Raw genomic sequence first — 21,234 nt, 5'->3', positions numbered from 1 at the left:
CAATTCAGAATATATTATAGAGATCAGTCCATTCGGGAGCCCAGATCATTTATTTAGAAATCCCATCATTGGACGGTTCGGTAGTTGTGTCCCAAGGGAAAGTTGTATATATAGAAAAAAGGACTTGCCTGGTAATGTGTATGTATCATTCTGAACTAAATGTTTTTTAATCTAATAGTCTCTCTCTTGCCTTACAGAGGTGTGAAAACTGACGGAACATGCAGCATCCCAAAAAGAAAAAACTCTTCCTGTGTGGTTGACAGATGAAACTTTGAAACACTGGTCAGAAAATGTAGAACCAAATACAGCCCACATCTAGCTCTGCTGATTACTTTACCTGCCCCATTGACAGCGCCAAATGTTGAGTCACATCGGTGCCTTGATCTGGATCTCTGCAAGGTCAGAGGGGGCGAAGTGTAACGGAGGTTGGGTAACCACGCTTGTGTAATAACCTTGCCTAATACCTGAAAAGTTGCATTAATGCGTTGGCTCCCTGAGCCATTGGCTGTAGACTTCTGCTTGGCTAATGCACTCTTCTGCCACGCAAAAGAAGCACTTGGCACAGGACAGGCTTTAACCCTGGTAATAGGAATTTGGTGGGTGCTTGTATTCGTCTTGTTGTGTGTAATGGGAATGTGTTTTTGCATATCCCAACTCCCCTGAGGCAACTATGGACCTTGTCGTCTCCGGGAGTTGAACCAGAGACTCTACGATTACTAACCCAACGCTAGTAAACGGTACATGCCCCCAAGACTATAGCCTGCTTAATCTATTCTCCATATCATGCATCTCTTTTATGTTTCTCATATTATATTCTTCCTATTGCAGTATTTGGCGGTAGCCATCTGTCTGGCGAATCGTCTTGTCCTCAAGGCGGCGCACACGCGTTCACCACCTCCATCGTTCTAGAAATACCAGTGTGATGACGTCGATCCGAGCGGCCATTACACAGCGAGTTTCCTTTGGAAGGTCGGGGGCGACAGGGAGCTAGCGACCGAAAAGACATCGCTCGCAGTGCCGAGAAAACAGGGACGTCCCTGCCGCACCATATGGTTTATAAGTGGGCCATAAAAATAACGGAAACATTAGCGTTGTATTGACGGTACCCATAATAATAATAATCATCACAGATTGGCTCGTTGATTATAGGTATATAGGTAACGTTAGAGTGCTGCGCAGCGTTCTACAAACCCAGCCGTCGTCTTGAGTGGCGTCGAATTTGAGCGAAATAACGGTTGTTTCATTACTTCACCATAGCCTGTTTTTTTTTGCTATCTGAACAGTTTTCAAAATGGACGATAAAGTATTTACAAAGGAATTGGATCAGTGGGTCGAGCAACTGAATGAATGCAAGCAATTGTCGGAGAATCAAGTGCGAACGCTATGCGAAAAGGTAAGCACACCCGACTGAAGACATGTTAGCTAGCGATGTTCTCTCTAAGTTACTTTTAGTTAACTTCTCACCGATAACATGTTTTCAGCCGCTGAAATCTAGCTAGCAAGTTAGCGTCGACGACTAACCAATGTTTCCTCTACATTCCGTGGTGGTTAGTTAGTAACGAACTAGGCAAATACACAATTTTGATCCGAAGTCTTTATGATCCATTTCCACATCTCGTTATTCGCTAATGTGACTTAGGTTATATAGGTTATATATATATATATCTATATCAGATACCACCCTGTGGAAAAATGTGTAGAATTGCAGGTGGTTATGTAGACCCTCATGAGTTCAGATTTTTCTTGTTTCCCTCCCCATAGGAGATGTACATATTACCTAACTTGTACCATAACAAGCTAGTTGGATGGCTAACTAACGTTAATAACTTTCACGACTTACACAACATAAGTAGTTAACCAGTTAACTAGATAACGTTACTGTTAACTTCTCAACTATCTAGGTTTATAATTTATTTGCCAATGTTATAGAAAACATGTAACGTTAGCTAGTTATTGTTGCCAATAATGTTGCCCGTTGTCACATGCTAACGTAGCTAGCTAGCTAACTAACAGCGCGGTAGTGGAAACGTTAGCTATGTGCCACCATGAACGTTAGCTATGTGCCACCATGAACGTTAGCTATGTGCCACCATGAACGTTAGCTATGAGCCACCATGAACGTTAGCTATGAGCCACCATGAACGTTAGCTATGTGCCACCATGAACGTTAGCTATGTGCCACCATGAACGTTAGCTATGTGCCACCATGAACGTTAGCTATGTGCCACCATGAACGTTAGCTATGAGCCACCATGAACGTTAGCTATGTGCCACCATGAACGTTAGCTATGTGCCACCATGAACGTTAGCTATGTGCCACCATGAACGTTAGCTATGAGCCACCATGAACGTTAGCCAACCAGTGTGTATCTCCGCTTATTGACGTTACTGCTAACTAGTTAGCAAAGTTTTTTTTCTGGAAATGCATAGCTATTTTATTCGATCGAATTGAAGCAAATATTACTGTCTTGTACTTAAGTTAGGACTTAAAAACAGTACGTTAGCTACAAACTTTAGCTTATACATGTTAGTAGCTCTTTCATAGGGTTGATAGTTACGGCGACCACCGAGTGGCTAACCGTACCCAAATGCTACAAATATTTAACTCCGGGATGAAGGCCTTTGGCCCAATTATCCTCCCCCCACTTAGGGTTGCAAGTTAGAATTGTAGAATACACAAAGTACAGTTTCGAAACTACATAAGCAGCGTTTTTTTCATGTTATGCCAGTCACTCAATTAGCTCATGTCGGCTAACATTTTTTAGGTTGGTAAATTAGTCTAGCGGCCAGCTATCTACATTTTAGTGGTCATGGTCAAATTACCAACATGATTTTGTAAGTCAGTCTCACTGAGATACCACCCTATGGAACAATTTGTAGAATTGCAGGTGGGTATGTAGACCCTCAAGCAACTGTGGTCCCTTATGAGTTCAGATTTTTTTGTTTCCCTCCCCATCAGTTTCCTATCCCTGATCGAACTGGCTTGCAATCTATGACTATCCCCACGTGATGTCGTTGATGTTGCTAGATATGCAGGCCCTGGAGAAATAGAAGATTCCATTTAGGATGGAACCATTTGAGATCACAATCGCAACAATTATATTTTTCCTCACACAGTGCAGAACATGAATCTGCCTGATTTTGAAATGCAACAAACATCTCACTGTTTCGTTGGAGAACCCTTTGCACCAAACAAATTTGAGTTGCAGACCGTAAAATAATTTCCCAGCTTGACGATCCAATACTTTGCATTGTATAGTTGAAATACAGTATGTGCAACAAGCTAAATTTAGTTTAATGCACCACCTACCCAGTCCATTTTCATTGGTCATTCATATTCTTGTTGAGATGATGTTATGACACAATTGCATGTGGATGTTTTCTTTAGCGAGAGGGAAAGTTTTGCTGATGAATTTACATTGTCTTCTTCATATTAAAGAGGGATAGGGCTGTGCTGCAGAGGAGTCTCCATGGAGAGACACTCGTATTGTTTCCATGGTGATAACGGGGCAGCTTTCACAGCAAATGGTGTTTTGGGCAGGGGATGCTACAACACCCTTGAAGTTAAAGAAAAGAGGCAGCTTTCCTATCTAGTGTTCTGATGTATTGTACATAATTTAAACAACACATACAATACTTGTCTTTCATTCACCCACATGAATAATTGTTAACCTTTTTTATTTTTATTTAACCTTTATTTAACCAGGTAGGCCAGTTGAGAACAAGTTCTCATTTACAACTGCGACCTGGCCAAAGCAGTGCGACCAAAAACGACAGAGTTACACATGGGATAAACAAACGTACAGTCAATAACACAATAGAAAAATCTGTATACAGTGTGTGCAAATGAAGTAAGGAGGTAAATGTGGATACACCAGTCACTGATGTTTTCTGTAATGCACTTGTTTTGTTCCCCTCCAGGCTAAAGAGATCCTTACCAAGGAGTCCAATGTGCAGGAGGTGCGCTGTCCCGTCACGGTGTGCGGAGATGTGCATGGCCAGTTCCACGACCTCATGGAGCTGTTCAGAATTGGGGGCAAGTCACCCGACACCAACTACCTGTTCATGGGGGACTATGTAGACAGAGGCTACTACTCAGTGGAAACAGTCTCACTGCTGGTCGCACTTAAGGCAAGTGAATTCTGAACTTGATGAGTGGGCTGAAACCACAGTATTTCAGTTGCTGGTATAAGGTTTGTCTTGCCATAATAAATTACTGAAAAAAAGATGGGACCCAGATAAATACATCTACAGTATATTTGACCTACAGTATATTTTTTGCCCAGCACCAGTTTTTCTTAACCAGGGACATGTCATTCTCATATGCTCAATATATTTTGAACTCCCAACTGTGCCCTGAAGAAAGTCAAGGACCAATCAAGTTTGACTAGATCTGAGGATGTAGGCTAGCTCTTGAAGTGTGGGAGCTGGTGGTATTCAGGAGTCAATGTATGCAAGCCAAAGATAATATGCAAACTAAAGTAGGTCGCTGAAGTGTTTTTATTTTTTTGTAGACTCGATGTATTCCAGGGCTCAGCCGGTAATGCTTACAAGCTAAAAGTGGGACAGTTTACATTCATAACCAATGTGTCACTCCCCTCACGGCTGTTAACATAGTGGGTCGAATTGGATTCATTGAGCTCATCTCAAACGTCAGCTGTGACTTTCGAAGTATCTGTGGGACATCTTATCGAAGGACAACAGATTTATTGGAATAACTTATTTGTAAATTTATAGGCTATAACAGGATCACTTATTAGTCAAGTGTGGTGTAAAATGCATGATTTTAAATGGCATTAAGTAGAAGAGAAGTAGTGTGCCGCGGTCATGTACTTTACAAAGGAACTCGGGCATTTTTTCATCAATCAAGTTATTTAGGCCTGGCGCATTTGGAACCAAACTCAATTACGACTGTCTCGCTCCCCAGGTCCGTTACCCAAAACGCATCACGATACTGCGGGGGAACCATGAGAGCAGGCAGATTACACAGGTGTATGGCTTCTACGACGAGTGCTTGAGGAAGTACGGCAACGCCAACGTGTGGAAATACTTCACAGACCTCTTCGATTATCTTCCCCTGACGGCCCTGGTCGACGAACAGGTAACCCAAGTGCTTTAAAAGTGCATGACGTGGCCTTACTTTATGTAATGGGGGTGCATCCCTCATGGCACCCTATTCCCTTAAAGTTAACTACTTTTGACAAAGCTTCTAGTCAAAAGTAGTGCCCTATGTATAGAATATGGTGGCATTTGGGGGACACAGATTGAAGGTTGTGAATAAGTTCAACGGAAGCCTAGCTACCGAATTACACTACTGTTCAAAAGTTTGGGGTCACTTAGAAATGTCCTTTTTTTTTTCACTTTTTTTTTTGTCCATTAAAATAACATCAAATTTATCAAATAGTGTAGACATTGTTAATATTGTAAATTACTATAGTAGCTGGAAACGGCAGATTTTTTTATGGAATATCTACATAGGCGTACAGAGGCCCGTTATCAGCAACCATCACTCCTGTGTTCCAATGGCACGTTGTGTTAGCTAATCAAGTTTTATCATTTTAAAAGGCTAATTGGTCATTAGAAAACCCCTTTGCAATTATGTTAGCACAGCTGAAAACTGTTCTGATTTAAATAAGCAATAAAACTGGACTTCTTTCGACTAGTTGAATATCTGGAGCATCAGCATTTGTGGGTTTGATTACAGGCTCAAAATGGCCAGAAATAAAGACTTTTCTTCTGAAACTCGTCAGTCTATTGTTCTGAGAAATGAAGGCTATTCCATGCGAGAAATTGCCAAGAAACTGAAGATCTCTTACAGCGCTGTGTACTGCTCCCTTCACAGAACAGTGCAAACTGGCCCTAACCAGTATAGAAAGAGTGGGAGGCCCCGGTGCCCAACTGAGCAAGAGGACAAGTACATTAGTGTCTAGTTTGAGAAACAGACACCTCAAGTCCTCATCTGTCAGTTTCATTAAATAGTACCCGCAAAACACCAGTCTCAACGTCAACAGTGAAGAGGCGACTCCGGGATGCTGGCAGAGTCCCTCTGTCCAGTGTCTGTGTTCTTTTGCCCATCTTAATCTTTTATTTTTATTGGCCAGTCTGAGATATGGCTTTTTCTTTGCAACTCTGCCAACCAAAAAAATGTTGAGTACTTTACACCACTGCTCAATTGAGAGAATTTCCACACTGCCACGTAGGGCTCGATATAGGCAAATAATCTAGGACTTATTTTTAACTAAATGTTGCAATTGCGATTTGAGTTGCGAATTAGAGCAAAACTGTTGGAATCATGGAAATAGAATGACTATTCTAATTCTATAGTTAGAATATATAGTGGGCACTTTGAATAGTGTTTTGAGATGACAACTAATTAAAATGCCAAGGAGGAGTTATTGGGACAGGGTAGGAACTAAAGTGTTTCCTAGGGGACCCTATAAGCTTTGCCAACATTGCATGTTTTCTCTTGGCTACTTCATGCAGCTAACATCTTCTAGCTTTGCATATTCCTCTTTGTGCAACAGTATCTTCTAAATCAAACAACATGCTGATTTAGGTCTACACCATCACTGGTATTATCAGGCTGTTTTAGCTAGCTACGTTTGCTCTTATTCAGTACATTTATTAGCTAGCTAGCAATTAGCATTAGTGGCTAACAAGCATCGCAACTGATTTTAAGGCAACTTGCTAAGAAAAGACAAGCTAGTTTGCTGATGTAAGAAACACAAACTAATAGTGTCATTATAGAACACTTGTGGATTTATATTAAGAAGCAAAGTGAAAACAGCATTGTTGTCATCAACATTGTTGCATGTTGCATTTTAATGGACAAATGTTTTCCTTTCAAAAACAAGGACATTTGTAAGTGACTCAACTTTTGAACGGTAGTGTAATTCGGTAGCTAGGCTTCCTTTTGAACTTAATCACAACCTTCAATTTATGTCCAAAATGTGTATTTGTAACTCTAGTCATTTATATTTAGGCTGCATTAACATTTTAGTCATTTAGCAAACACTCTTATCCGGAGCAACTTGTCACATAAGTGTAAATCAACATCTATACTCTTGTTTCCTCCTCTGCCTCAGATCTTCTGTCTGCACGGTGGCCTCTCCCCCTCCATAGACACACTGGATCACATCCGGGCCCTGGATCGCCTGCAGGAGGTTCCACACGAGGTCAGTGCTGCCTGCCAGAGGACGTTAGTAGTCAGCCCTGTCAACGACACATACAGTAGGGGCTGGATACTAGCTATCTGTAAGCAGAGAGAGGGGCTGTCAGATGGTATGAGGTAGTGGTATTGTCATGAGTTCATGTTGACCTGCCAGTATTAGAGCCAAGCCCTGGGTCATGATGTTGTGTTGACCCAGAGCCAAGCCCTGGGTCATGTAGACCTACCTGTGTTGGAGCCAATCCCTGGGTCATGTTGACCTACCAGTGTTGGAGCCAAGCCCTGGGTCATGTTGACCTACCAGTGTTGGAGCCAAGCCCTGGGTCATGTTGACCTACCAGTGTTGGAGCCAAGCCCTGGGTCATGTTGACCTACCAGTGTTGGAGCCAAGCCCTGGGTCATGTTGACCTACCAGTGTTGGAGCCAAGCCCTGGGTCATGTTGACCTACCAGTGTTGGAGCCAAGCCCTGGGTCATGTTGACCTACCAGTGTTGGAGCCAAGCCCTGGGTCATGTTGACCTACCAGTGTTGGAGCCAAGCCCTGGGTCATGTTGACCTACCAGTGTTGGAGCCAAGCCCTGGGTCATGTTGACCTACCAGTGTTGGAGCCAAGCCCCGGGTCATGTTGACCTACCAGTGTTGGAGCCAAGCCCTGGGTCATGTTGACCTACCAGTGTTGGAGCCAAGCCCTGGGTCATGTTCAGTAGGCACCAAACTGAGTAAAACGGGAAAGATGTAACTGGACTTGTCCAATTAGAAATGCTTCTTTCCGTTTTCTCATCTGTTTTGCTACGGTGGGCCCTAATGAACATAGCCCTGGTCTCTGCTCAAGAGGTAGGTCATTCAGGTTGTCACCTTTCAAATGCATCATTGTCATTGAGGGCTGTGGTCTTATGATGAATATTCCCCTCCTTTGCAATCCTACTGCCCATAGAATTACATCATGTATTAGGCTCTCAGTGTTCAAGCCATGCTAAATGAGGTCATAATCCCTGTGTCATTGAGGGCTGCTTTTGTTAATGTGTTTCAGGAATGAGGTCATAATCCCCATGTGTCATTGTCATTGAGGGCTGCTTTTGTTAATCATGTGTGTTTGTTTCAGGGGCCCATGTGTGACCTGCTGTGGTCAGACCCAGATGACCGTGGGGGCTGGGGCATCTCCCCCCGAGGTGCCGGCTACACCTTTGGGCAGGACATCTCGGAAACCTTCAATCATGCCAACGGTCTTACCCTTGTGTCCCGTGCCCACCAACTTGTCATGGAGGTAACCCCATTTTTAGTTTAGGCAGTTAATGTTTATGCTAAGTTTGTTTATATACTTGGTTGGCGTAGTTAGTATTAAAGCATGTGGCGCAACTACAGTGATTCTGGTAGTAACATGCTTTACCTGTTAGATATTTACATGAATTAATGGACTTCCATGTAAATGGAAAATAAAGTTATAGTATATTTTTGGCAGGGAACATAGAATTTCAATTCTACCATGGAAAAGGCCAATTTCTGAATATTTCAAATGTTGTGGTACTTCCATTTTGTTCATGGAACCTAAAGGTCAGAAGACTGTAAGGATAGAGCTAGTCTCCATGTTTCCGTAGATGATTCAGCTGGAAGCTGCTGTGCTAGAGTTGAACCGGAATCAATAATTCAAGAGCCTTGTGTACAGCGTTTTATATTTAGTTTTACCCACTGCCAGCTTAAAAGGAGAAGTTCTTTTTTTACAACCAAATCTCTATTTTTGATGTAAATTGCATGTTATAAAAAGGGTTCAGGCACCTTTTTGTGATTACTTGTTGTTGTTTTTTAGAAACTTACCCCAAACAGCAAATCACTTCCTCATCCTTGTTGTGTAGTATGGGGGCCCTGAAAAAACATGAACCAAGGTGCCAAAAACACCTAAATACGTCCTTTTAGAAACGGCAAAGCTCTCAGTATAGTGATGCAGGTGATGATAGTGATGTTGTACACATGAAATTGTCATTCTTAACTTTAGCCCAACCCTGTATTCCCTTTTGTGCGATCCAAGCCGTTTCCCCTATCCAGCTGTTCCATTCTACATGTAGCCAGCTGCTACAGGTAACTGCCAAAATAAAGGAAATGCCAACATGTCCTAATGGGGCGTTGGGCCACCACGAACCACCAGCGCCTTGGCATGGATTCTACAAATGTCTGGAACTTCCTGTGTGGAAGCATCCTATGTTTTCTATATACTTATCCCTCATTTACTCAAGTGTTTCCTTTATTTTGGCAATTACCTCTAGAATGGACGGATAGGTATCGCTTGAGTCGCAACCAAATGGAATATAACCTTGTGGCGAAAGTTCGGAATGACACAATTTCATGTAAAACATTTAAAGAGCTGCATCACTATACTGAGAGCTTCCAAAAGGACCTACACTATTTAGGTGTTTTTGGAGCCATGGTTCGTGTTTTTCATAGCCCCCATATTACCCCCCTCCCCACAAACAAGGTGCCTGGACCCTTCTATAACATGCCATTAACATCAAAAATAGAGATTTGGTAGTGTAAAAAAATACCGTTAAAGGGGGCAGCCTGTGCTTTGAGATTAGGTCTGTGTCCAAAATGGTGCCCTCTTCCCCATAAAGTGCACTAGTAAAATGTTCTTGGACTATATAGGTAATAGGGTGAAGTATGGGAGTTAATTTGGCTCAGTCACTCTGCATAAGAATCCAAGGATGAAAATATAGAGTTGGAAATGATGCTTTGTAACGGTCTGAATTTATCTTCTTGTAAGAGTTTTGACTAATGATTTTGAATAAGTGACATGAGGTTCAGTTTACTTTTAAACTGATCATTTCAACTAAATGGTCTGTATGTACTAACGTTGCCATTTTCCAGGGCTACAACTGGTGTCATGACCGAAATGTTGTCACCATCTTCAGTGCGCCAAACTACTGCTATCGCTGTGGCAACCAAGCTGCCATCATGGAACTGGACGACACTCTGAAATATTCTTTGTAAGTGACATTGAGGTTATCTGGAGTAGATGTTATAACTTTGAGTCTAAGACCAAGGGAACTCAAATTGAGTGTTACTGAGAACAAATAGAATGCAGTAGCATGTGCTTCTTCAGTGTACTTCAAAGTAACGCTCATTGTCCCTAATTGGAACTTCTATATTCAGCACCAAAAATGTATCTTCACAACTGGCATAAATTCAGTTATAGATTCCATTGACCATTAGTCTGTAAATGGTCCCAATTGGAGTCATCCTAATGTTGCATTTCCTGTCTTCCTCCAGCCTTCAGTTCGACCCTGCACCTCGACGCGGAGAGCCCCATGTCACCCGCCGTACCCCCGACTACTTCTTATAAATGCCTCTACAGCAAACGACAACCCCCCCCCCCAAAAAAACCTGTGTGCATATGACCTGTTACCAACATTAAAGCACTAACATGGACCAAAATGTGCCATATAAGCATTTAGTACACATTACAATAATACACATTGCCCTGTGTCTCAGTACTGCAACACAGTGTCCTGTTTTAGCCTTTAGTGCAATTGCCTGCTCTATACTATTGATCGTAATTTTCATTTTTTCTTCTTCCATGGACTGTACATTACGCAAACAAATGTGACAACTCTCCTTTCCCCACCCAAAGATCACTGGACAAATATACAATTTCTGTTGGCCGGGCATGTGAATTATTTACAGTATTTTATACAAATGCACACGCTTACATCCCTAGCCTTCACCACACTATTTGGGAATGGATGCTTAAAATTGAGGGAGATGCCTCTTCCTCTTTGGGATTGTATGCTTTCATGTCAATAGACCTACCTGCTTTCTCCTACTCGTTTGCGTTTACTGCCCTCTGTATATTTGTCAGTGATTGCCTCTTTGATGTATTTGAACTAAAGTACTTTTAATCCTAAACAATCTGACTCTTACTGATATTTTCAATCAAGTCCAATCATTATTGTTAGGTTCTGAGTTAAAACATACTAGGAAAACTCAAACCAAGTTTTCACCCAATGGCTGAAGAAAATGCATGTTCCCACCAAGTATTTATACTCTCCTTTCATCAAAAGATCTTTGTTGCTAGGCAGGAAGTTGTGGGTAATACTGTTCCTTCATGTGACTTGACCTCTGCTCCCATTCCGCACTAATCCACAACCATGCGATTTGCCTTTTCCCTTAGTAACATTCCAAGCCCCTGGCTCTTAAACAACCTCCCTTGACCCCACCATATACATTCCTCCTACATAACCATTAACTTCTGGTGTAGCAAGTATTTCAAATTACAACCCAACAATTTATAACGTCACCTTACTCGACATTGTCCACTCATACGTGTAGCAATATGTTTTAATAAAACTTGGGAAACAGTACTTCATACAACTGAGCATGAAAGGAGTACACTATGGTTGTATACTTGGTTCTGACATTGAGAAAATTCATGCAATATGGACTTAGTTTCCTTGTCTGAAAGGGTTGTCAAGGATTTGCTGTTCTGACGCCTTCCGTGATCCCGCAACCAGTTGCCCATATTTTTATTTTCAAATGGCATGGAACTGATGCTTTTTCCTCAGGTCGTGGAGGAATCTTTCTCTTCCACATGTAATACTGTGTGTGTTAAAATGCCTGCATCCCCCATGCTTATGTCTTTCCCAATGACCAAGGGTTGTCTGCGGTAGGCGGTGCATAATGTGTAGACTGCAGGGTGATATCCTGTTTTCAGCAACCAGTCCAAAAGAACCTACAGAACAAGGGTTTTTAAATCAAGACAGTACAATCTTCGTAAGCGTGACTTTTATAAAACATTTTAAATATCTTATTGAATAGGATTGTGGCCATGTTATAAAAGTTTGAGTAAGAGATGAATATATATATAAGGGGGAAGCTCATTTATTCTCACCGAGGAGCTGTCGGATTTCAGGAATCTTCTGTGAATTGTTCTTCCACTTGGGCATCTCAAAGCCACCCGTACAACCTATCAAAGGAAGGTCAAGAGAAACCTTGCCGTACTCACACTGACCACCTTCTGCCAATCAGTGATTAGAGTGTAAACGTGTCTTCAAATTTCATAGTGTAACAGATGTAAGAGCAAAACACTCCATGGGACAAAAGTGTCAATATTATAATACATACCCCTTCAGCATCCTCTGCTGGCTCCTCTGGTAAAACGACCACCTTTTCAATCCAGAGAGCAAAAATCCAGAAGAGCACATAAACCATTGAGGTTTTAGGCCTGGATTCAATCCCATTGTGCCTTGTCGACTCTATGCGCCATTTCAAAGGTATTTTCTGATTGAGCCGACATATGCAGCGTTACCGAAAGGTGGCTGGATCGAATCACCAAGCTGACAGTGTAAAAATCTGTCATTCTGCCCCTGAGCAAGGCAGTTAACACACTGTTCCCCAGGCGCCAAAGACGTGGATGTCGATTAAGGTAGCCCCCCGCACCTCTCAGTTGAAGGCATTCAGTTGTACAACTGACTAGGTATCCCCCTTCCCTACTGTGCGGTCTCTGAATGTCTTTAAAAAAAGGTGCATAGCTGACAAAGCGTGATTGGATTGAATCCCAGCCTAAACACAAAACAATAACTCCCTCTGCTTTAGTGAAATAAACTATAGAGGGAAAATTGACATGGAATAAAGGTTGGTGCTATCTGGAATCCTTGGGACGTCAACTGATTTTACCTCATTGAAGTTGACATTTAAAATGGTTATGGTTTAGGGTAGGGACGCCCCAATTCTGAATAGCACTAACCATGGATGGAATAAAACCATTTTCAGGTCCTTGGATTTAAATTGTTAATGATATCCTTTCCTGAATAGAGGCACTTAGTATACGCACCCTTTTTTGGAGAGGGACCTCAGGTTTGGGGTGGAGTCTGGTGGCACTCTCTGGCAGTTTCCTCCTTCTTACTGCCTCCTGATTGGGTGTCCCATCAACATCCTCCTGGGCGCTCTGCCCGAACGATTCTCCTTCCTGTAGCCACATAAATAACACATTTACAGTTGGCACACCTCACTGAGGATCTTGTCCATAGAAGTCTATCAAAAGGCCTAGAAATGTGTACAATTGTTCTCCCCAGTGGAAGAAAGTACTGCATTCCATGGGCTAAACACACTGTTCATTTGGTCCAAGCAAATTTGAAACAGTGTACAATATTTAATTATGTTTTATTCATTAATTTGTAGATTTACCTGGCCCATTGAAATAGATCCGTTTTTTAAATTCTAATTGTGGTGTGAAACCAAACGCATTTAGCCTACATGACATGTAACATGTAGCCTAGTCTACATATTGCACTGGGGCAAAACAATCACGTATTAACCATGAATAACAACCTACAACTTTTTTCGTAACTCAAAGTAACACATGCGCAAAATGTACGGTCGGGACGAAGTGTTCAGAGAATCCAGTCACCCAGCAACTATTATGTGGTTTGTTTTATCCAATTCCATTGGAGGTATCTGGTAGTTGACGTTATTCTCACCCCAAGCCGTTCTCCGTCAGTCAGCTTCCAGGCCTCTCCCGTCATGCGGTAGAATCGCTCTTCTTTCTTCCTCATAGAAGACTCCTGACGAGGCCTCAGCACTGACTCCTGATAAGAGAAGACCTGAAAGGGAAACAACCAGGAAAATATTAGCCTACTCTGTTGTAAAAAGAGCGGTGCTGTTTAGTTTTTTGCTGAAAGGCCATATTACCTTCTTACTGTGTTTCTCCTGCAGCTCCTCCCTTGCCTGTTTTTGTCTTTGTTTTGCCTCCTCATCCTCAGAATCTGGAAGAAGTGCATAGTTTCATTCAACCATCAACTGGTTCACAATTTTCAGAAGAAATCGTTGGCCTGGTATCAGAAGTTGAAAAACAGTGGCCAGTAGTGAAACACCTGATTAGTCTAATAAACTGATGTCCCAGATGAGTTAAACCAGGTGTGTTGGTGACCTTGTGGCGCTCCTGTAACCCATTCAGACTAACTGCTTTAGCGCATATTGACAGTAGTATCTTTTGGGTGGGGGGGAGTTTTGTTCATTAACTTCTCCAACGCTCGTTCTGAACATTAAAAGTAATCGCTTGCGGTACTGTTTTGGAAACATACGTAACGTATAAAGGTTAAAATAAAATATTACTACACACCTTTTATAGGGCTCCCATACGACCATGTCTCACCGCTTGTTTGTGGAAGACAGACAGAAAGCCACCTGAGCTAATTGGAAGCCACCTGAGCTAATTGGCTATCTAAGCGGGCTCCAAACACCTGCATGTAACTTGGGAGGAAGTGTAGTTCGTCAACTGGAGCAGCCTGTGGCTCTGTCTAAAACTCCTACAGTAAATCTATTTTTTGAAAAATGATTTATTGCTGAAATGAAAGGGGCATGTTTCGAAAAACTGGTTTGACGTTTCTAAACGTCAACACAGCGTCGGAATTGTAGTTCACATGCAGGCAAAACAAAACAAAAACCTCTGTATGGATAATAAATGGTTTCGGAAGGCTAGCTCTGCTGTAACAAAGGCCCAGGGTTGGCGACTACTGTTATACAAAATGGAATGCATGATTTGAATGAGTAATATTGGGATTGCCTGTTTTGATAGACAGTCACCTACATTCAGATGTTGATGGGGTGTTGGACGAGAACAAAGACCTCAGGCGTGGAAAAAAATATGACACAATCAAGGTAGACAGGCCCAACAGCAACAGACCTCGCCCCGCCAATAGAAAGGCACCTCTCACATCTAAAACGGAGATTCATAGACATATAAGCAATTAATAACTTGCATAGATAATGTACACTCACACGTCACCTTCTCAAATGGATAGTGGATATTTGTAATCAACTTATGACAGTTAAGTATTTTGTGTGTACAAACAAACGTTAGGACAGTAATGTCACAATAAAAGGACAACACCATGACAATTCAGCTAGCTACTTATCCCCAAACAAAAATCAGAATCCCTCTCCCCCTTGTTGCAAAACTAGCCAATGGGCTCCTTGCACATAGCTTAACCAACACTTGCAAGAGTAAAAAATAAATAAACTTACCGATTATTGAATGTTTCCAAGAAACAAAACAAAGTATTGATATTAACAAGGTCCCCAAAAGCCAAGATGTCTTTGACGAAGACATTTTATAATATCGTTCTCCAAGCTATCCCGTTTCTACTGCGTGTCTTTTTATTTGTATATATTTTTTTCTTAAAATATACTTCCGCGGTAAATATCTCAACCATAGCTAGAACCATGAGCCAGATATTTCACTGGATGTATAAATGTGAAGCATCCGGTTGGCGTTTCCACTCACTGCCAAATATGGTGATGAGAGGAAGCCCATTAGCCGGCAGTGGGAGAAGATGGAGCGAGATGGATTTTGTCCGACGTTCTGCTAATTTTCACGTCGCTGAAACATTTGATCTCCATTACAGTTTTCTGTTTCCAAAACTAGTATCTAACAGAGTGGACTGCGTTTTGTAGCCTTTAGCCTTTGCACAATTTCTTTTGTTTTGTTATGGCTTTGTTTATGAGTGCATGGGCTTATTCAGTTATTGCACACGCGCACTACAGAGTAGGCGTTGCCTAACGGAAATATGCAAATAAATACTAGATCGCGCCAATAGGATTTCACTAGCTCGTGCTTGGCTCTGCCCATTCTGTTCCCATTGGAAACGACAGGCTCTGGTCTGTCTTGGGTTAGTTATAAAGAATCTTTGTCAATTTCGCAAACGTGTGATTGAGGACCCCTGCTGGTCAATAGAAGTACATAATATAAGTACAGGTTATATAGATAGGGTCAGGATAAAACGTCTTAAACCGATCATAAAGATATGGTCTTAACTGTATTTTTAAGCCATATTTAGTTTATTGATGGAAGCATATAAGGAACAGTCCACTTTCCTGAATGTTATGCAGTGGTCTCTTTTGTCATCTGATTATTACCCCTATATATTTCATGCCACCTATCGCACATTTTCTTTCTCAGAAAATGACAAATGTGATGTGCCACCTGTGTCATTCAAGACACCACATACAGACAACAGGACAAAGGAAATAAGACAGAGGAAGTGAAGGGAAACTGTCAATCCCATTACATGCATCAAAGCTCAGCTAAAATGTAAAGTTCTAGTTATCATATGCTTTTAACAGCAGAGGGGGGAATTATTTAGGTTTATTAGTGTTCATATTGAGACCAATTCTCTTTTTCAAATGAGCCCAGCACAATAAAAATATCAATATAATACCAAATTACAAAACATGATCCTAAACAATCAACCCGATCTTTACATGGAGCATCCCCTACTAATGCTGTAAATTCCCTAAAGGGAACCAGGCATTCAAGCCTGAGCCTCCTTTACAACATATTCCACATCTGTGGAGCATAAAAACGAAAAGGAGTCTCTCCCTAAATTAGATGCCATCCTTGGAACCTCTAGCAACATCAAATCTTGTGCTCTTGTACTGTGTTCTATCGTTGTGACCTTGACCAATGTTGTCAGATACATCGGAAGGTTCTACAGGAGCGCTTTGTAAATAAACAGAAGGGAATGCTGCTCTACAGACAGAGGACCAACCCACATTTTGCTATAATAGACCAGGGTGGGTTCTAAAATAATCACCAGTAATGAATTTAAGGGCACAATGTAAAACGGCATCTAGTGGTCAAAGTGTGGAAGCTGCTGCGTCCATGGAGATTATATCCCTCTAATCTAAAACAGACATAAAAGTGGCCTGGACACCTTGCTCTATTTCTGTAAAATAATAAAATGTTCATCTTCAACTTCTTTACCAGCTCAGTAACATGCGTTTTTAAAATGCCAACTTATTATCTAGCCAGATACCAAGATATTCATTAGAGGGAACTCGTTCAATGTGTGTTCTGTTCAGGCGAGTAATGTCAATGAAATGTATTTATGGAGCCCTTTTTACACCAGTAGATGTCAATGTGCTATACAGAAACCCAGCCTAAACCCAAAACAGTAAGTCATTTATGGGACCTAGATAATAGCATGGATTTTTTTGTTGTTGCATTAAGTACAGACTTAAGGTCCAAGAGTGACTTCTGTAGCGCTTGGAAATCTGACGTCAAATGTGAAAAGGCTTGATTTACAGAGTACAATACTGTATCATCAGCATAGACATTCATAAATTTTTTTTCACAGTATTTCAAATTGTGTGTGTGTATACAGTGTAAACAATAGTGGCTCCAGAATCAAACCCTGGGGTACCCCTTTATCTGAGTTTTCATTGCAGGTGAGTAGGAATAATGTGATAACTTCAAAGAAGAGAAACCCGCACACTGCTCTTGCTCGTAACGATTATTTTCTTAAAACTCATGTGTCAGCCTCTTGGCCTTCGTCAGAGATTCTTTCCTCTGACGAAGGCAAAGAGGCCAACGCAAGCTTTAATGAAATAACTGATATGAGCAAGAACAGTTTGTTTGACACAATTTATATCTGTAAAAAAAGAACAGTCAATGTTTGTTTTAGAAAAGAGATGATAGGAATGGTGCAGGATCTTCAGTGACATGTTATGTTTGTCCCTGTGTTTTGAAAGAAACCTGGAGTAACAGCCTTGCTACAACTTCCCGAGCAAGCTAACACAGCAGAACTGGAGTCGTTAGTCATCGTACTTCGTCTAATCTGTGAATGAATCACTGAAAGTGTAATGTGAACAAGAACAATATAACAAAATGTGACCAGGGAGAGTGTGTCTGTGTGTGTGTGAGAATATCTCCAAGTGCCTCTATCTTGGACTCCCACTGGCAGGACATGTCTATCTAAGTCAAAGAAAGGGGGGTGTAAGTATGAAAGTTAAACACATTTTTGTGTAAACCTTGTGTAACATATAGATACAGTAAATTGATTGAGATACTAAGTATTCATGTCAAACTACAATATTGTGGTGTCTATTGAGAATTGTTCAGCATATTGTGCTTTAGATAAGTTTTGCGTTTTATATTTTGATCTAGCGGCTTTAGTGAGAACATTCCTTTTCACATTGTCCGTTTTTTTTTTATTTGTTACCAATAATAAACATCATTCAACGCAAGCAGAGATGACTTCCTACAAATGAGATTACTGCTGACTGTCCAGGAAGTGGGAATGGTGTTTAGGACACGATAGATGTCATAGGTATGTTATGAATTTACATACAGTTAGTCGGTAGACTAGTAGCTCCTCATCACACTGCCTGGTTGTCAGTGTGACCCAGAAGAGCTTGTTAGGTGAGAGTTGAGTTATAGGGTGTGGCACTGCCATCTACCCTAGTTGCCACTGAGCCAAATATGCCATTGAAACTGTTCCATGCATTTCGCTACACCTGCAATAACATCTGCTAAACACGTGTATGTGACCAATTTGATGCCCATATTATTATTCAGATACTTTGACTAATCATCATTCCCTTTAAAGACGCATTCCAGTCTCCTTTTCATCTCATTTAACACCTGATTTACTTAACAAAAAGGCACATCTCAATAGGTGGTCCAGGTATGACGTGGAACAAGAAGGGGGGGTGGGGCCTTACCTCTTTTGACCTCTATTGTTCCTCAAGCAAGGGGGACAGGGGAGGCCTACGACAACATTACTGCATTTATACTTGGGATACTGTTTTTCCAACAGGAAAAGTAAAACAAAATAGCCGGAGTGGGTGTTTCATTGTGTCTTTAAAATATGATTATAGCTTAGGACACATTGTGGTACTTTTTAAGTCTAGCAATTAAGATCGAACAGTAAGAAAACATTTTGACAATGATTGATAGTTGCTGGTTACTTGGCTTATTCCTTATGCATGTCTTTGTTGTAATGTTGACACTCCCAGATGTGAACGGAGGAATGATGAAGTCAGAGGTAAAGAATGAAGAAGGAAGTTGTACACGGTTAATGAGTAAGATACCTGTCAGGTTACTATTGTTACTATTCCTCTGCTTGACACACTGAACATGCATAACTTTGCCATGAGGATACTGTTGTTTATTTCCATTGTGAATGTTTCGGATTCAAGGTATATTGAAGCCTAAATGATAAATTCGTTTTAGTATAATTTTGGTTAAAATATTATAATAATTCCTTTCGGTGTATGTATATTTGCTCTACATTTTCTAAACATTCCCTTAATTTCTCATGAGGTTGACTGTACAGTACGCTTTACCCCAGTCGTCTGTGTTAGGACTTGATACTTTAAGTAAATTACACGTGATTGAATGTCTTCTCTCTATATTCTGTGTTATTTTACATTTGACGGTATGTGCACTCCCATGAATGCTTGTGTATGTGTACTCCCTGAAAACATCTGACAAACTTCGGTTTTGGAATGAAATGTCCTACAGCATTGAGGGCATTGTGCTGCATAATATGCATGTATCCCTTCTCAATTTTGCTCTAAGTATGTTTTCAAGTATTCGTTTAGGCTACTATGAGATCTTTGTTTGACATTCCTGCAACAACTTTACAGCTCAAGTTTGACAACATTCCCCCAAATATGTACTTGTTCTTTTAGTATTTGTGCAAAGCATGGTATTGAATCTGAACCTTTAGCCTACTTAATGTGAGGAACTGGATTCCCTTACTACAGAGAATAAAAACTATGACTTGATAACTACAGATTCACAGAATAGTATTTTTATTTCTTTATTTACTTTATTTTGAAGTAGTTATGCATAGAGCTATTGTGTTTATTGGGGTGCCAGGTAGCCTAGTGGTTAGAGCATTGGGCCAGTAACTGAGAACTTGCTGGATTGAATCCCTGAGCTGACAAGGTAAAAATCTGTCGTTTTTCCCTGAACAAGGCCGTCATTGTAAATAAGAATTTGTTCTTAACTGACTTGCCTAGGCTACCTGGTTAAATATAGTTACTTTTTATATTGCTATTTGGCGATTATGTTTTATTGATATCAATGATGCTGATACACTAACTTTCTAAATCAATTGAGGATGATGGTAAAATAAATCATTTTCTAAGTCAATTGACAGGCTAATGATGATGCATGGATATTGTTGATGCTTATATCTTCCTAATATTTTTGTTGTCCCTAAAGACATTCTGTTACAACTCTACCCCCACACACAGTGTTTGTATTCTGATTGTTACTTTTACCCATACCTAGATCTACATAATACCTCAATTATCTCAACTACCTCGTACCTGTGCACATTGACTCCATAGATTGTAGAGGAACACAATTATCTGGCTGTCTTGGACAATAAGCTTCAGTGGAGTAAATGTCCAGACCTGATCTACACAAAGAGTCAACAGAGACTGTACTTTCTCAAAAAGCTGGGATCTTTTAATATTAATTGTACTATACTGACTCTGTTTTACAAATCTTTCACTGAGAGTATTTTAACTTTTTGTATTGTTTGTTGGTTTGGCAATGCCACTGTCAGCCAGAGAAATATGCTGAGAAGGATTATCACCACAGCAAGCAAGGAGTCAAACAGACAGGTCTGGATGAGATCTGTAAGGTCAGGGCCCTCCGCAAGGCTCTCAAAATCATTTTAGACCCAAGTCACCCCCTGTACCCGGACTTTGAACTACTCCCCTCTGGGCGCAGGTATAGGGTACCCCTCGTCAGGAAAAACAGAATTAGACTATTTGTGCCAGGTGTGATATCCCTCCTAAATAACTCGGGCTAATGTTCCTATCGACCCAGTAAGGCCAGCAGGCTAGTCTCGTTTTATTGGTATGTAACTGTTATGAAAGTTGTATTGACAATTTGTCTTGTATTTAAACGCCACTTTAAACGTGTACATGACACTGCAACAACATTTCCCCATTAGGACAATAAAGTCAGTGAAGTAGTACCGCTACTCCTGTATATAGATAGCATCGTTAGTTTGTGTTACTATGTACGATTGTTGTGAAATGGCTCGTAAGTAAGCATTTCACTGTAAAGTCTACTCCTGTTTTGTATTTTGTACATGTGACAAATAAAATGTGATGTATTTACACACTGCATATAATGTTTCATTAATTCTCCATTGCTCTCTATGGGATTGTCTTGGAACTTCGTCAAACAGAAAGCACCAATCAGCGAAGTGGCATGGTTTCGGGCATTGTTGGATTAGTTTCGTCCGGAGCCCCGCTCTGCCAAAATGTGGGAGGAG

General features: G+C 41.0%; 2 protein-coding genes across 5 annotated transcripts; one reads left to right on the top strand and one right to left on the bottom strand.

The window, feature by feature from the left end:
• The first annotated feature begins 490 nt into the window (after positions 1 to 490).
• Positions 491 to 11,062, top strand: ppp2cb (protein phosphatase 2, catalytic subunit, beta isozyme). Of its 4 annotated transcripts, none has more exons than XM_029710347.1 (8): positions 491 to 582; positions 1,284 to 1,393; positions 3,922 to 4,131; positions 4,928 to 5,101; positions 7,086 to 7,175; positions 8,271 to 8,432; positions 10,025 to 10,143; positions 10,427 to 11,062. In XM_029710347.1, the coding sequence occupies exons 2-8, from the start codon at positions 1,292 to 1,294 to the stop codon at positions 10,497 to 10,499; spliced, it is 930 nt and encodes a 309-aa protein (XP_029566207.1). In that variant the 5' UTR covers positions 491 to 582; positions 1,284 to 1,291; the 3' UTR covers positions 10,500 to 11,062. The 4 variants fall into 4 exon arrangements, with proteins under 4 accessions (XP_029566207.1, XP_029566206.1, XP_029566210.1 ...); XM_029710346.1 differs by having other exon boundaries at positions 498 to 596; XM_029710350.1 differs by lacking the exon at positions 491 to 582 and adding an exon at positions 628 to 737.
• Positions 11,063 to 11,445: 383 nt separating this feature from the next.
• Positions 11,446 to 15,399, bottom strand: ubxn8 (UBX domain protein 8). Its single transcript, XM_029710351.1, has 8 exons — positions 15,179 to 15,399; positions 14,742 to 14,870; positions 13,844 to 13,917; positions 13,633 to 13,755; positions 12,987 to 13,121; positions 12,278 to 12,319; positions 12,045 to 12,119; positions 11,446 to 11,885 (listed from the first exon to the last, which is right to left on the bottom strand). Exons 1-8 carry the CDS (start codon positions 15,261 to 15,263, stop codon positions 11,715 to 11,717), a joined length of 834 nt encoding a protein of 277 aa, XP_029566211.1. The 5' UTR covers positions 15,264 to 15,399; the 3' UTR covers positions 11,446 to 11,714.
• Positions 15,400 to 21,234: the final 5,835 nt, after the last annotated feature.

The sequence above is a fragment of the Salmo trutta genome, chromosome 23 (genome assembly GCF_901001165.1).
Source record: "Salmo trutta chromosome 23, fSalTru1.1, whole genome shotgun sequence".
NCBI lineage: Eukaryota > Metazoa > Chordata > Actinopteri > Salmoniformes > Salmonidae > Salmo > Salmo trutta.
Note: the sequence above shows the minus strand (reverse complement) of the source record. Positions and strands in the feature narration are given on the sequence as shown.